The sequence below is a fragment of the Thunnus albacares genome, chromosome 13 (assembly GCF_914725855.1).
Source record: "Thunnus albacares chromosome 13, fThuAlb1.1, whole genome shotgun sequence".
Classification (NCBI taxonomy): Eukaryota; Metazoa; Chordata; class Actinopteri; order Scombriformes; family Scombridae; genus Thunnus; species Thunnus albacares.
In genome coordinates, this window is record NC_058118.1 from 8970322 (window position 1) to 8984946 (window position 14625).

Below are 14625 nucleotides of genomic sequence, written 5' to 3' on the forward strand. Positions count from 1 at the left end.
CCAGATTTCTCCTCACAGTGCCTTTGAGTCTGAAACACTGTTGCATATTACCCACTAATGTTTATTTTGGAAATTTTGAAGTTCCTGGATACATTTGTCAAGCTAGTTTAGATCATATCACACTGTGTATCTCATATAGACATTTTTTTATATTGGACAATGTTTTAATCAAGGTTTTTACTTACATCCCATTTATAGCCACTTACAATTGGTTTCAGTGTTTATTAATCTATGACATAATCTCTAGAATATGGAATAAAATAATATAATACTTTTTCATTGCATAATTAGGTAAAATATACACATTGTCACCTGTGCTTGAATCTCTCTTTTAATCAAACCATCCAGGGATTCTATTATATAAATCAGTATTATGAATATTAGAAAGCAGCCAGAAATATGTGGGCCTAAGACAACATGAGCATTCATTTAAAAATCTGGCTGATACAGGTGCTGAGAGGTTAAATGAGGGATTATGTTTGACTTAATTGCTCTTTCTTGAGCCCAAAAGAGATTATGAAATCTTTAATATTCAAATAGCATTACATATGACTGACAAATGTGTCTGCTTTATTTAAAAGATGTCCCCACATAGTCACATTGTAAAGGGAATGCATTGATTTGCTGTTGTGCAGTCTAACATATTAGGTGGATCCCTTCTAAGAGCTGACTGCCTCACTGTGCAAATATTCAGTGGTGTCTTAAAAACATTATTTTGTCCTGACCATAGCTATCCCAGAGGAGCCAGGAAAGACTGAAAGTCATTCTGTTTTCTCTGGATCACCATGACAGCTCCGTGTTACATGGAGATAACTTTGCTATGGGTAGGATAGCTCCAGGCGATGGTGCAATAAGTGCTATGCACAGTGTGGGACAGCCTGTCAATATTTGTATCTTGAGACTGATAAACAGGGATTAGGAGTGTCTGCAGATATTGTGCAGACAAGGGGGCACCATGTGCGATCCACTATTTAAGCTTTAAATCTAGCTAGTTGGGTTTCCAGAAGTGGTATGAGGACAGAAGTATTGGCATTGTGTTGTCAATTCTATACTCACTTTGACACAATTTGGCCGCCCTACTACAGGGACCATTCCCAATCCCCCCACACACACCCCCACCACCAAGTGTTGTATAGGCTCCTTCTAATTTACCCATCTTGTAGTACATGTGAATTTAATGGAAGAACAGAAATACATAGCCAAGCCCACAGAGCCCAATTACAAGGCTCTGCCTGCAATGACACAGCTACAGTCCTGCTTCATAAAGATTTAGCTCAATATACTGGCCTTTGGGTGATGTGGCCACATTGTGGGGTTTTGTGGTTTTGGTTTGATGAAAAATAAGTTATTTATTGCTGAGATACTTTTTCAGCCCTCAGGAGAACAATTTGGCTGCAAACTGCTTCCCTTCTTTGGACACTGTTACAAAAAACATAGGAAAATATTTGTAATGGAGGCCTTTTTTCTTGGAAAGCACTGGTAGTAATAAGGACAGGAAAGCATAGAGGATCCATATGAATTTAATCAGTCATTTGAGTGATTGTAAAATAATGAGAGAAAGCTTTAACAAGTGATCTTTATATTTCATTCTCTCATGGCATCTCTCCCAGATCAAACACTTTTAATCATTTGTGAGTAATCAACTGGCTGAAAATTAAAGGTGTTAATATTTAAGAGTTCTTGGGGTTAAGATTCTTGTTTTTTGTGCAGTTACCTTTTTAGTCTTACTGTAAAATTCATGCTGTGTCTGTAAACTGGCAGAGCCGGGGTGAGCCGGGTCAGGAAAACTAGAGCTGCTCTGTAGACAGTAGGCGATTTGGGGGGGGATGAGGGAAGATGCCATCCCCCTTGTTAGAAAAATGTCCAAAATGCCATCCCCCTCTCCATCACCTAGTTGCAGAGAGAGTGCAGGAGCAGAGGGGTTGTTAAGTTGAATATGTTCGTCTAGTCTGCCTGACTCATTGATCCTTTATCTGACTGAGATTTCTGCAAGTTAGAATCTATGGCCCCAACCATGGCTCTGAAATATCAGCGGCCTAACTGTGCTGTGTATTGATAAATCCATGGTGCTGTACATGATGCTGAAGAAGCAGATGGATTTGTAATTGCAACTTTTCCTCTCAGTCCTGCCCTTCTATCAGTTTCATCTTGGGTCTATAATATTCTCTAAACTATATGCCATAAATATTCAATTCTATTCTATATTGTAGCCTATATACTCTATAGAGTAGTGTCACCTTCATGTCAAAGTGACAAGTAACAATGTGTAGTCACAGAAGAGCGAGAGGATCATAGAGACACACTGCTGCCTGTAGTATTCCTGTAATATTTCTATGATCATTCAGTAGCCTCTGTGCTGCTGACAATACACCCCAGAACCAAGCCATCTCTGTAACAATATATTTTAGGGGAGACATGACTACAGATATAGTTTCTACTAAAGATGTTTGGTGTAACCTGGGAGTGGAGCAGGTAACGTGACTGAGGAAATTAACCTGCACTGACTGCATGGTGCTCAGCTGCTACATTCACATAACTCAAGGGAAAATTTATTCTGTCAACACCACGAAATGTTCTGAAAAATAAGCATTATTAAATGTCTACATCCAATTAAAGAATAGCCCTACACAAAATATGTATTTAGCCTAATAACAGTTCTACTAAATTGCAATTATAATGTCAAGAATTAGACTAGGCCTATATGAAAATCCTGCAGTCCTAGGGTTAGGGTTAGGGTTACCTAGTCCTCACCCTCCCATTGGGCCATCCCCCCTGTTAAAAATTAATGAATCACCTACTGTCTGTAGATGACCCTAAACTTTATTTTATTTCTGTGCAAGTGAAGCGAAAAGACAGTTTCATCTTTGAGAATGCTTTGTGATTTTGCAATGTCGAGTGTTTTATTTCATACTCATAACAAAAGATATATCCAGATAGGAGACAAGTATAATCATTTATAGCAAATAACAGACAAATAACAAACAACACATTGAGAAAATCCTCATTTCAAATCACATAATTCATTCAAACTCAGTGTTTTGTCATTGTGTAGGTGTATTTGCCACCCCAAAATAGCCAGATGAAGACATTAAATTAAAGTAATTTGTGAGAAGGGCTTTCTGATTGTGATTGCAAAAAATAAAATAAAAGAATACTCTGTGGGTAAATCACTCTCTTATCACAGTGAACACAAATCAAAATGAAGAATAATAGTGACAGGCTGTATGTAGTTTACATTAATAAAATCTGCCTCCCACAAATCCGACAGTAGACATATTTATTCAAGGTATAACAACATGTAAAATTATACATACATAAACATATTTACATACAGGATATTTATATCTGGAGTGCTTCCACCCCAGTGCAGAGCCAAGTTTAGACATGAGAAATGTCAGAATCATACATTTTCAAAGGAAATATAGAAGTTCCGCTGTATATTTTGAACCAACATTATGAATTGCAAAGTAGGTTGTTAAAATTTCACAATATAAGGCTCAGTCAGTGACTTGACTGCATTCATTCTACTGTATTTTGTGTAGCCCTTTAACATTAGTGGCCAGGCTTTACATTTTTTATATACAATATATATATATGAAATGCTATGATATCTTATTCTGCAAATATTCATCACTTTACAAGAAGCAGAAAGGGAACCATTCAATTTCTTTTTATCTTTTGCATATCATCAGTCCTCCATGAGCCACATCATTTCATGAAATTTTCCCAATATGTGGTGGACAACCTTTTCACTATGATTATGTGTAACCTTGCCTTGAAAGGCTGATTTGTGACTCATGACATTTGGCTAATTGCAACATTCAAACAGTGTGGTGGTTTACATGCACCCCACCTGAGACCATAGATCCAGCTCTGTGCCTCAGCTACCCTGAGGATAAGCTAAAGGCCATGGTCTCTTGGCCTTTAGCTCCCTTAGTGACCAATTTATTTTCATCTTGTTCACCCTGATGGTTCATCTGCTTCTTTTATGTTGCCACTTCACATGGTGCCATTGATATGAAGTGGCGAGGCCTCTCCTGGAGGTCTCTAACAGAGGGCTTTATACTACAGGCAGGACATCAACATGCTGATCTTTTTCTATACATTCTCTTGTTGACTTATTAAAACACAGTCTCCAGCCGAGACAAGTTGTAGCTGTTTTTATCTTAAAACCAAGATCCAGCTCCAGTTGTTGGAAGTTCCCCTGGAGAGTGGATCGGCTCGCTAGTAAGTTCTAGTTAGGACAGCTTGTTTCTGCACTATTGCCCAAATAGGTTTTTTTTTTTTCCAGTTCAAAAATCTTGACTTACACATTGTCTGATGATGGTGTCATGGGAATGATATCAAACCAATCAGAAAACAAGTACACTCAAAAATGTGTTTTTCTTCTTGTTCCTTCGCTTGGATGTTTGAGCTTTAGTGTACAGAATGATTCATGTGCAAAGTTTGACATCAAAAGGCCTTCATCTGCTGAAGGGGGAATGTTTCTTTGTGCGCATCTTAAGACCTTAAGGGTTTAAGACGTGCATGTACAGTATGAGTATGATCATCACAATTAGTTTGGAATCCAACTTATATGGTGTGCAGACTTTTCAGTTTGTCCAATATGGAACTTACACAAGTGTGATGTGGAAACTTGAAACCTCAAACACACATAGATTGAGAGTAGGAAGGATCTTTTGTCCAGTTGGTCCAATAGTTACATCTTTGAAATGAAAAATATTTACATATTGACAGATTCTAGATTTTTCAATGAGGAAGAAGGACTGATGTAATTTTCAGAATTGTTAATGCTGAAATTGAACTTTTCAGACACAAAATATTACTCAAAGCAGATTATGTGTATATGTTCTACAACATGGAGGGGGCCTTTAAACGTGGTGAAAACTCCTTTTACTTATAACACAGACAAACCACACACTGAAGATTATAGTGGAGGGTTTTAAAACATTTTGTTCAGCCTTCTTTCTTTCTTTCTTTGGCATTACTGTAAATCATGTATACTTATGAAAGATTTCAAATTAAAATTCCATTTTTTACTATTTTTATTTACCATTTTATAACAACCCTCTGTCTCTTATTGTGCTAGAAAATCTCACTTCATGATCTTTGTCAGCATGTCAGCAGGTGTGCACTCAAAGTTGCACATGGCCCTCTCTGTCCTGATGCCAGATGAAGTCATGGTATCATCCTCTTTGCCTTGAGTGCAGCTTTGAACAATTTAGCATTCCCTTCTCATCTGCCACAGTAAGTCCTCTCCTGGCACCATAGGACACATACTCCCATAGTTCGCAGTCAACTTTTATAGTGACAGACAGTGATATATCTCCATAAACAAATTAGAATTTACTACTGCTGCCGCGAGTTCCACCTCACCACCAGACTGATTATCTCTGACACCTCCTAATTCCTCACCAACTGCCTGCTTTAAAAGAAAGTAATCTTCCTCAAACACAACTGCAGTAAATTTGAAATCATAAATTTGCACTCCATTACTCTTCCCCCCTCCACTCCTAACTTCTCACTCAACACTAGTGTCACCACTGCAGCCCCTGTAGTTCTGAACCTTGGCACCATCCTTGCCTCCGAGGAAGTCAATGACACAGAAAAACACTGCCTCTCAGAGCTGAGAAATGCTGCCTAACTCTGTTTATTTCACTGCTGTGAACCTAATCGATGTCCTCACCACCTCCAAACATCTTTCCTGCAACAGTGCCTTCTACACATCCTCAATAAACCTCATTATGTCGAAAATCCTGTTGCCTGAGTGATTGCATGTACCTGTTCAAGAGACCATAGTGTGCCAGTTCTGCAAAACCTCCAGTGACTCCTGTGACAAATGCAGAATCATATTTTGGATTATGTTAGGATTCAATATTTTGTGTACTATAATGGGAGAAAATTGAACACCTAGATGACATATGCTGCAGTTCAATTGGTGGGGCAGAGGAAACATTTTCATTCACAGCACAGCACTCAGCCATACTGTCTCCATAGATCTGTCCCCCTTCTAAAGAGTTGCTCAGGGTTGACAGCCATCAGTTTCACTTTTTCTGTCAGCCTCTCTGCAATTCTGCCACATTTGCCCTAGTTGTCATGGCCTTTCTTTGTCAACAGATTGCAGAGAATCTGCTGGATAAACATGGTAAAATTGAAAATGAAACTTGGCAGCACACACATGCATTTACAGACACACATACACACACACCCACACACACAGTATCTTAGAAACTGAGGCGAACACTTGTGAATAACCTACTGTAGACAGTTGTCCTTGAAAAGGAAGAAAAATAAGAAAGATGAAGTAGATGGGGATGAAGGCAGCAATTCATGGTGTTAAGAAGTTGGCTGCAATTGACTGGTTGCAATCAAGTTATTGGAATAATTCACAAATAGAATCATTTAAACCTGCATATTCAGTTTTCCATTTAAAGGATTCCCACGCACACTCTGTTCCACATTTTTTAAATAATCATCACCTCAAAGGCAACCATGAAAAAGGTGATATATTTTGTCATAAATAGAGTTTTTTTTTTTGTTTTTTTTACTGAACAATCCTGTGTAAGTGATGTTGACTGGAGTGGACATTACCTTTAACAGTTTTGGTTAAAATTATTCACCCACCATTTATTCATAACAGTCACATCACTCCAGCTTGAAGTGATAATTGGACAAAAAAAGGTGGATCACACTGTGTGGTCGCTGTTGACAGCTGTACAACTGTAAAGGAGGTCAGCCTTTTTGCACGAGTGGGACACACACACACACTCACATACAAGATGCTTTGACAGGTTTTATGGAAAATAACATTTGTGCCTCTCACCAACTGTAAATGGACAAACCTCAAAAGTGCAGTCATTATTTATGTATTATGAAAGGTAACAAAATATCAACAATTGCAATCACAGAAAACATAGATGTGTTATCTGAATGTTTAGTGCTTCCTTTGCTCATTTTGTAGCCTATTTATGCAATCAATGTCAAAGCAGATTCATTATTAGCCTATTGCTATATATAAAGATCTCCAGAATTATACTAAACAATACAGTGGTTTTGAGATGAGTTCTTAGTTAACACTGCAGAGTTGTACAGTAACTAGCTTTGAAGTGTTTTCTTATTTTTTGTTCAATCATCAGAATAACTAAGATGTGTTTTGCACATGAGCAGTTAGAGATCTTCCTTGCACACTTCATTTCACCTACTGTACTGTCAGAAAGCGAGGGAGTGAGTAAGGTTAATGGACTGTAGAAAACAAGCTGTAGCCAAAAGTTACATACTATTGTGACAGAGTCATAGATTAAATGAGTCATGTGGGTTGTTGTGGATCAGTGAGCCTAAGGCAAAGCTTGTAAAATAAACCCTCCTGTGTTAGTGATTCTAGGTGGAAAAGTGCAGAGTGGCCCTTCTTATGGCAATTTATTTATTTTTTTCTGTTCCAACAAGGTTCTTCAGGTTCCGTCGTGCTCAGGTATAAGTTGGCATGAGGACGTCACAGAAGAAATATGGCACTTTGATGAGAAATACAACCTTACTTGCAAGGTGAAGAGACTATTCTTCAGTCTTTGATCCTCTTACCCTTAGCTGTACAGTATGTGTTCTGAAAGCCATATTTGATCAAGTCGGACAACAGCCAAGTAGAGAATTGAATTGTTTCTAGGTTGAGTGGAGCACCGGACTGTAAGAAGGTTTAATTACTGAAAAAAGGCTTTAACTATTATCATTATGTCTATTCATTGGCTCCTGGTCGCTTACTGGTCAGCTGACCTTCAGAAATGACTCATATATGCAGAGATTGTATTCCCTGATAAATTTACATACATTGACAGTCAAAACCTGCAATAACTCATTTTCTGGCCACTTGGGGGGAGAAGAAGCTGTGGACACAATGACATAATATCACCTTTGAAGTTGATGTGGAAAACTTGTTAGCAATCAATTGCTTTATCACACATCCCGCAGATATGTAGCAACATTAGCATTCATTTGGAGTCGTGTCCCTATCCACTAGGTGAATGTAAATCCATAATCCCTTTTCATAATTTCAGTGTTTGATAAAGACCTAACAAAGTCTGGCTTGAAGGTCTGAGATTAAGGACCAAGTAAACATTTTATCAGGAAATCTGAGTCATTCCTGTGACCTGAATGAGATTTCCATAATGTGCTGTGTGCAATAACTGAGTTTGTGTCTCTGTTTGTCGCATGTGGGTGATGTCAGGATATCTGAAATTAGGGATCACAAAGGTCACAGGGGCTTCTCACCTCACTTATCACTGCTGAATGGAGTGGTTCAGGTTTTACCAATAAATCACACTGAGGTCTGTATAATTATAAAATAATTTGTGGATGATGCACCGCTCACAGACATACACACACACACACACACTGAAAGACATCTGTGAAAACCTTGCTTTCAACAGCACACAGGTGCTCTGTTGATGAAGGTTCATAAGCGAGGTTAATTAAACAGCATGTCTCATCACGTCCTCAGTCAGTTTTCTTTTCTCCTGTCTCTCTCATCTGCCTCTCCTCACTACCACAGAATTAGATGGGTTTATCTACAGTATGGGACGACCAGATAGACACTCAGCAAAATTCTGGTGACAGTTTTGAAATCAATGAATGGTCAAATATCTTTGAATATGTTTCATTATAAATAATGACAACTTTTCCCCCAATTAAATCTATAAGATTCTCAAGACTTACTGGCATTTTGCAAAACCACTGTACAGTAGTTACGTAAAATATTTTCCTTGATGCCACTTCTACACAAACAGTACAGTTTTTCACATTTTCTTCATCTTTGCCTATGAAACTTTAACATTTTATAAATCAAATCAATTCAATAATGTTTCCTGTAGCATAAACTCAAGTGAATATTATACACATGAATGGTTCAGGAGAAGAAAGATTATAAAATGATTTGTATGATATATTCAGAATCTGTTTGAATGTGTGGTATATATGTAATTAACCTTTCAAGGTCTTGGGAAAAAAAAAAAAAAAACAACAAAAAAAAAACACCCATGACTGTACATACTGTACATTTTAAAATCTTTTTTGCTTTAGTTACATTAAAGTTCTAACTTTGAAAACCACCTTTGTAGACATAAGTGAAATGAGAGTAAGGATCGACAGTTGTTTGCGTTTTTCATGGTAAATACTGGCTGGTTTTTGCAGTATCTGATTCTTTCTTTGTCGCATTAGAATCTGGAAAGTAGAGTCTACAGTGAAAACTATAAAGAACTGGGTTACAGAAATGAGTAATTTGTTGTTAGCAATATTTATTCAAAGTAGAGTAGAGTAGTTAAAGTGACATACCTGTTCCATACATAACCTATAAAAAAGGGCTGGACAATATAACCAAAATCTATAATTGTAACAGTAATAATTTTCTTAATACTCCAGTGCCTAATAATATTTACTTTCTTGCAAAGGCTCACTTCTGATATCTTTGTTAGATTCTGGTTCTGTGGTTCATTTTAGAAGGCTGAACATCTGGTTAGATGTCAGTGATTGTTGTAGCTATTCTCAGTTTAATTGTATGGTCTTCAGGCAATTCATTTAATGAAAATTGCTAAGTGAGTTTAGGCCAGTAAGAGATTAATAGTCAGTAATTTGATCAATTTGGCATACTGTCCAGCCCTGCACCAGAAGTTATGGTCAAGGTCAAGCGAACACAGGCGTAGATGAAACTGACTCAGTGGAGAAAACAATGAATGGAACCAGTCCTTGACCAGAGTTTTCATCATCCCAAAGACAGGACAAAGCAGTCAGGATGTTTAGTAAAATCTCCTACAGGTGAATCTGCATGCAATTCTCTCAGTACACACAACAGATATTTCAAATCTGAATGAAAGCAGCTCAAAATGTACGCAACTGAATGCACAATCACAATCAACAATCGTTTTCTCAGCCTGAAGTGAGCTGATGAAATGATTAACAAGACTCCAAAGACTGATTTCCTCCAGACTGAAATTCATATAATAATAATAAAATTAAGTGATTGTGCTTTTATAACCAAAGTAGAACAAATAATACAAAGACAAGATGTACATCACTTATAAAACATTAACACTGTTATATAAAATTTGAATTTCAAGCACTTCTGTGGCAGTAAACAATTTACAAGATGGCTGGAAAAGACTCAATATCAATTACAGTAAAAGAACAAGACAACTGACAAGCAAAGATCATAATATGGACTGCATCAAGCAGTTGTCAGGGACAATATTTTTGTAGACACTCACAACCGCCATCAAATGTGCATACATCTTACTTTACTGAGCAACCTGTCGTTCAGGCTCGTGGAAGCTGGTCACCCAAAAAGCAAACAATAAGCAGTGCATCAAATTGAAGTCCACAGACTTGAACATGAGAGCACTTTTTCTTTTTTTCCAACATCTAATGAGAAATTTGAAGTAGAAATTAATAGCATGTATTGTGCAGTATTTTTGGAGTCTTCTTCCATATCGTAAAGGTCATTGTCCTTCGTGTGAAGCAACTGTAGCATATTCTTGTTGTGCTCACATTGCTTCTTAGCTTTTCAGGAACTGTGAAAACAAAACAGTGTTGTGTTTGTCTTCTTGCGCTTAATGCACTTCAATTATCATTTAACTTGTGTAACAGATAATAAAAGAGACGTCTATTTGTAGAAATTACATTGACACAATAAAGCTGACAAATTAATTTTATATCTGGAGTTTTGATTCCTGAGGTTTACTTACATCCTACAGCTGGCCTGTAGGTGCCACCTGTCCTCCCTGTTTGGTCCGTGAGTCTCCACATGATATAAAGCTGGATGATTTGGGATCATCAGGCTCCCTCTGAGCATGACCTGATGGGAAAGAGGGACGACTATACAGAAGGATGTCCCCAAATTCTGCAGAAGAGACAACAAAGTGAGAGGTTTATAATTGACTAGACTATAGTTTGCAAAGTGAGCAATATAATGCATCCAGTACTGTACCTGAGTGCTGTCTGCTTTTGCTGCCTCCTTTTCCTCCTAGTGGAGTCTTGTGCTTGTCCTGGCTCTCTCTCTGCTCAAGTGTACCTTCCCTGACCCTGTGAGTCCCAGTGCTGCCTCGTCGACCCCGGCCCTCCCCAGAGCCCATCCGAGGCAGAGTGGCCCCCCTCACTTTATAGTCACCATGGGACATCTGGCTGGTGAAATTCAGAGGCATGCAGGTGTCTGGGGACACATCAGAACACAGAGATCCAAATGTTAAAGTTGTTATGAGATACACAGATATTAGACAAATCTCTAGTCTAAATGTTGGTTCAGTCTTTACCATCATTGAAGACGTCTTTGGGTTGGTAGCCCTGTTGACCAGTCTGGTTCTGTTTATGCCTCCTCGGCCTTTTATGTGTTATTGCAGGACTCATGTTGCTGTCTGTGGACATGGGGCTGCTGGGTCGCTGATGCCGCCGGCCTGAAATCATCACACAGATTATATTATAATATTAAAATGTTTATTACATTAAATATTACGGTAGATAACAGTAAACTTACAGAGTGAGTCTGTTTTTTTATATTTTAATTGTGCTGAATTAATATATGATAACACTATTTGTCAAATATACATTGTATAAATTTACAACCAACACATAGTTTCTCCATCAATCCTTATTGTGAGCAGTGTGGTGTTAAATTAGGACCACAGGGACATTGTTCCCTAAGTAAATATGTTTTATTTTCAAACTAACTAAACTATTCAACCTTATCTGATTGTTGCTCAGATTTAATACCAATTTTACAAGGGCTTTAATTTAGTGAGTGATTTGAGAAACTCATAGTAACTCATGTAAAACCTTCTTTTTTAAACCTTTGGTTGACAATATATAGAAAACCACCATGCCATAGCTTATATGGCATCTATTATAAAGTTGTTATATTGAAATGTTAATGTATATTTGCAATTTTTAAAAAACATATTTATCACATTTTTATTTTATTTTATTTATTTAAAATAAAACACTAAAAAGCTTTGGGAAATATGAGTTGAGGCAGTGGAAATGACATGACAAAAATGGCCAGATTCAAACCCAGAGTGTCATGGATGAAAATCATGTCACTGAAGAAGAACCTTGAAACAACTTAAATTAGTAAAATGATGTGCAAATTCACAAATAAATCAAACAGAGTAAACAAATATGATAAAATGAGATGTGATAATGACATAAAATGATATAATAATAATAATACTAATTCATTTTTTCCCCACAAGCCCTCTCACCTGACTCCTCTGGGTATCTACACATGCGCAGGCCTACAATATCCCGCGAAGATGCTACTGCCTGGTTGAAATCGCCGTCTGTAAAGAAGGATCCTTCTGAGGTGCTGACAATACTGGACCTGCCTGATGAGATGTTGTCCTCAGATGCTGAGCCCCAGCTGTTAACCATGGACCCTGTGACTGATCTGTCCAGATCCCCAGTGCTGGAGGCTGGGGTCTGCTCCAGCCCGTGGAGGAGCAGCTTGTGTGGAGAGGGGTGGTGCAGCTGGTGTTTGTGCTTCTGCCGGTTGTGGTGTTGGCTGTAGTGACTTTCTGCAAGCTCTGTGTCTATCTCCTCCTCTGCCTCCTCATCGTCCTCTTCCTGTCCATCAGTATCCATGCAGAGAGGTATGGAGCTGTAGGTGTGTGTTGGGGAAAGAGGGTGCGGGTGGCTGGAGATGTGCTGGCTGTAAAGTGCATTTAAAAAAATCCATACAGTCTTGTCACAACAAAAGTTTTTATTGAGTCAGGTAGAAATGACAGTGTCAGGAAGCTTTAATCTGGTTACCTGAAGTGCTCGGTTCCATCGCGCAAGCCACTGCTCAGGTCTCCCTGTGGTGTTGTGGTAGGTGGGTGACTATAGGGCACTTCAGTAGCAGATGAGGCTGCTCCTCTAACTGGAGGAGTAGGACAGCCCTCTATTCTCTCCTCTGGATCAAAACTGATAAGAAAGGGACAAATATGGCTAATTATGGCTAAAGTAATGAGGAATGACATTGATGCAAAAAACTTTGGTCCTCCATTGAAACACAAATTTCCATCATAGAAAAATGGACAAAGGTGAACAATAAGCTTTCTGCAACATCTGTTTGTTATTGCTGAAAGGCTGCACATGTCTTGTATTCATGCGTGTTTCTGTTCTTTCCATTATGCATTTCATTAAGTAATTCTAAATATAGTAAACTGACTGTCTGACAGTGATAAATATCTAAACTGTTTAATTAGTGTGGTTTAAGTGTCGGCAGTAACAATAAGGCTCTGTTTTGAAAGATGGTTTGCAGATGTTCATTGCATCCTGTAATAATGCCTGGGTGATAACTTTGTGTATTATTATATTATTATTTTAAAGTCAGTTTAAAGCAAATAAAGTAATGTATGTGGTGACCCACTTCAGCACTACCGACTAAAAGACCCTGTGTGTATTTGTGCTGTAATGCATATATGCAATCTGTGTGTGTCTACCTCTTTTCCATGGGTAGGCTATACTCATCACAGTTCCAGGCATTAGCATGAGGAGGAGACAGAGCTTCTCCCCAGCTCACTGCATTATGTTTTGGTGTCTTCGGGGCCCGCGGTCCCTTCCTTTGATTTTGACTGCCTGAGAATTTAGAGGAAAACCCCATGGTAAACACAGACCTCTGGCTTGATTCGTTAAAAATCATCACACATCTGTATAGCTCATCTCTTGGCTTCACCTGAGGTGCTGTTGCTGCCTCTGTCTGAGCTGTGGTGTGAGCCTCCAGTGCTGTGGTCACGGGTCTGGTTGTAGGGGATAGTTTTAGGATGGATCATACCTTCACCTCCTTGCAGATGATCTGAAGACAGAGAGTCTCACAGAGTGAGAAAATTTACAATATATTTCTTTTTTCATTCAAATAATGCAAGCAAATCAAATTTAACCCCACTTTACCTTTATTTAGCATGTTTTGCTCCATTATGTTGTACTGCATCTGTGCTGCCATCTCTTTTGGTATTGGAGGCGGGTTGGGAGGCTGCTTCCAGCAGGGCATGTCCAGAGGCTCTACAATAGCACCACCGGTGGCTGCCTTATTCTTAATGCTTGCCTGAATGAGCTGTGTGGTGGCATATGGGATGGGTTCATATGTGGCTGCTGAATCTCCTCCTGGACTTGCATAGCACAAGTTGGAGTTGTTGAACGTTTTAATCTCATTCAGCTTGTTGGAGAGGTTCACATCACTGTAAATGGGCGTCTCAGAACCAAGCTGTTTGTTTTCTGGATGGTTTCCGTAGTTAGCAATGCAGTCAGCTGAGGAGGACATGAAACAAAGCAGCACATGAAGCACAGCAAGAGTCACAAAGCTTCAGCATTGCTGGGAGCTGTTTGATTTTCATTAGACACACAACATGTATCACAAAAGCTCCTACCCGAATGATGACATGAACTCAGTCATGCACTAACCTGGTCGGCTGTATGTTGTCATGTTACTGTCACTGGTGCCATTGCCATTATTACAGCAGTTGATACTACAGTCCTTGTGATTGGCACATGCATTTGGCCAATTTTCTGGCAGCCACAGCTGGTTCAGAGGTTCCCCCATGCTGAGAAGGCCAGGTCTGCAATAAGGAGGACCATAGTGCTGTCAATCAAAACCTGCAGTCCTCATATATCACT

General features: G+C 38.7%; 1 protein-coding gene across 4 annotated transcripts in view; it reads right to left on the minus strand.

The window, feature by feature from the left end:
* Nucleotides 1-9264: 9264 nt before the first annotated feature.
* LOC122995008 (roundabout homolog 1-like) overlaps nucleotides 9265-14625 on the minus strand; it is a 107510-nt gene continuing 102149 nt past the window's right edge. For all 4 annotated transcript variants that reach the window (XM_044369908.1, XM_044369906.1, XM_044369907.1 and 1 more), the window contains 10 exons: nucleotides 14413-14567; nucleotides 13903-14259; nucleotides 13688-13807; nucleotides 13455-13590; nucleotides 12781-12933; nucleotides 12234-12679; nucleotides 11289-11429; nucleotides 10967-11188; nucleotides 10725-10879; nucleotides 9265-10550 (listed from right to left, as the gene is read on the minus strand). In XM_044369908.1, the coding sequence (XP_044225843.1) occupies nucleotides 10728-10879; nucleotides 10967-11188; nucleotides 11289-11429; nucleotides 12234-12679; nucleotides 12781-12933; nucleotides 13455-13590; nucleotides 13688-13807; nucleotides 13903-14259; nucleotides 14413-14567 (1882 nt within the window). In that variant the 3' untranslated portion in view covers nucleotides 9265-10550; nucleotides 10725-10727. The remainder of the gene's footprint in view (nucleotides 10551-10724; nucleotides 10880-10966; nucleotides 11189-11288; nucleotides 11430-12233; nucleotides 12680-12780; nucleotides 12934-13454; nucleotides 13591-13687; nucleotides 13808-13902; nucleotides 14260-14412; nucleotides 14568-14625) is intronic.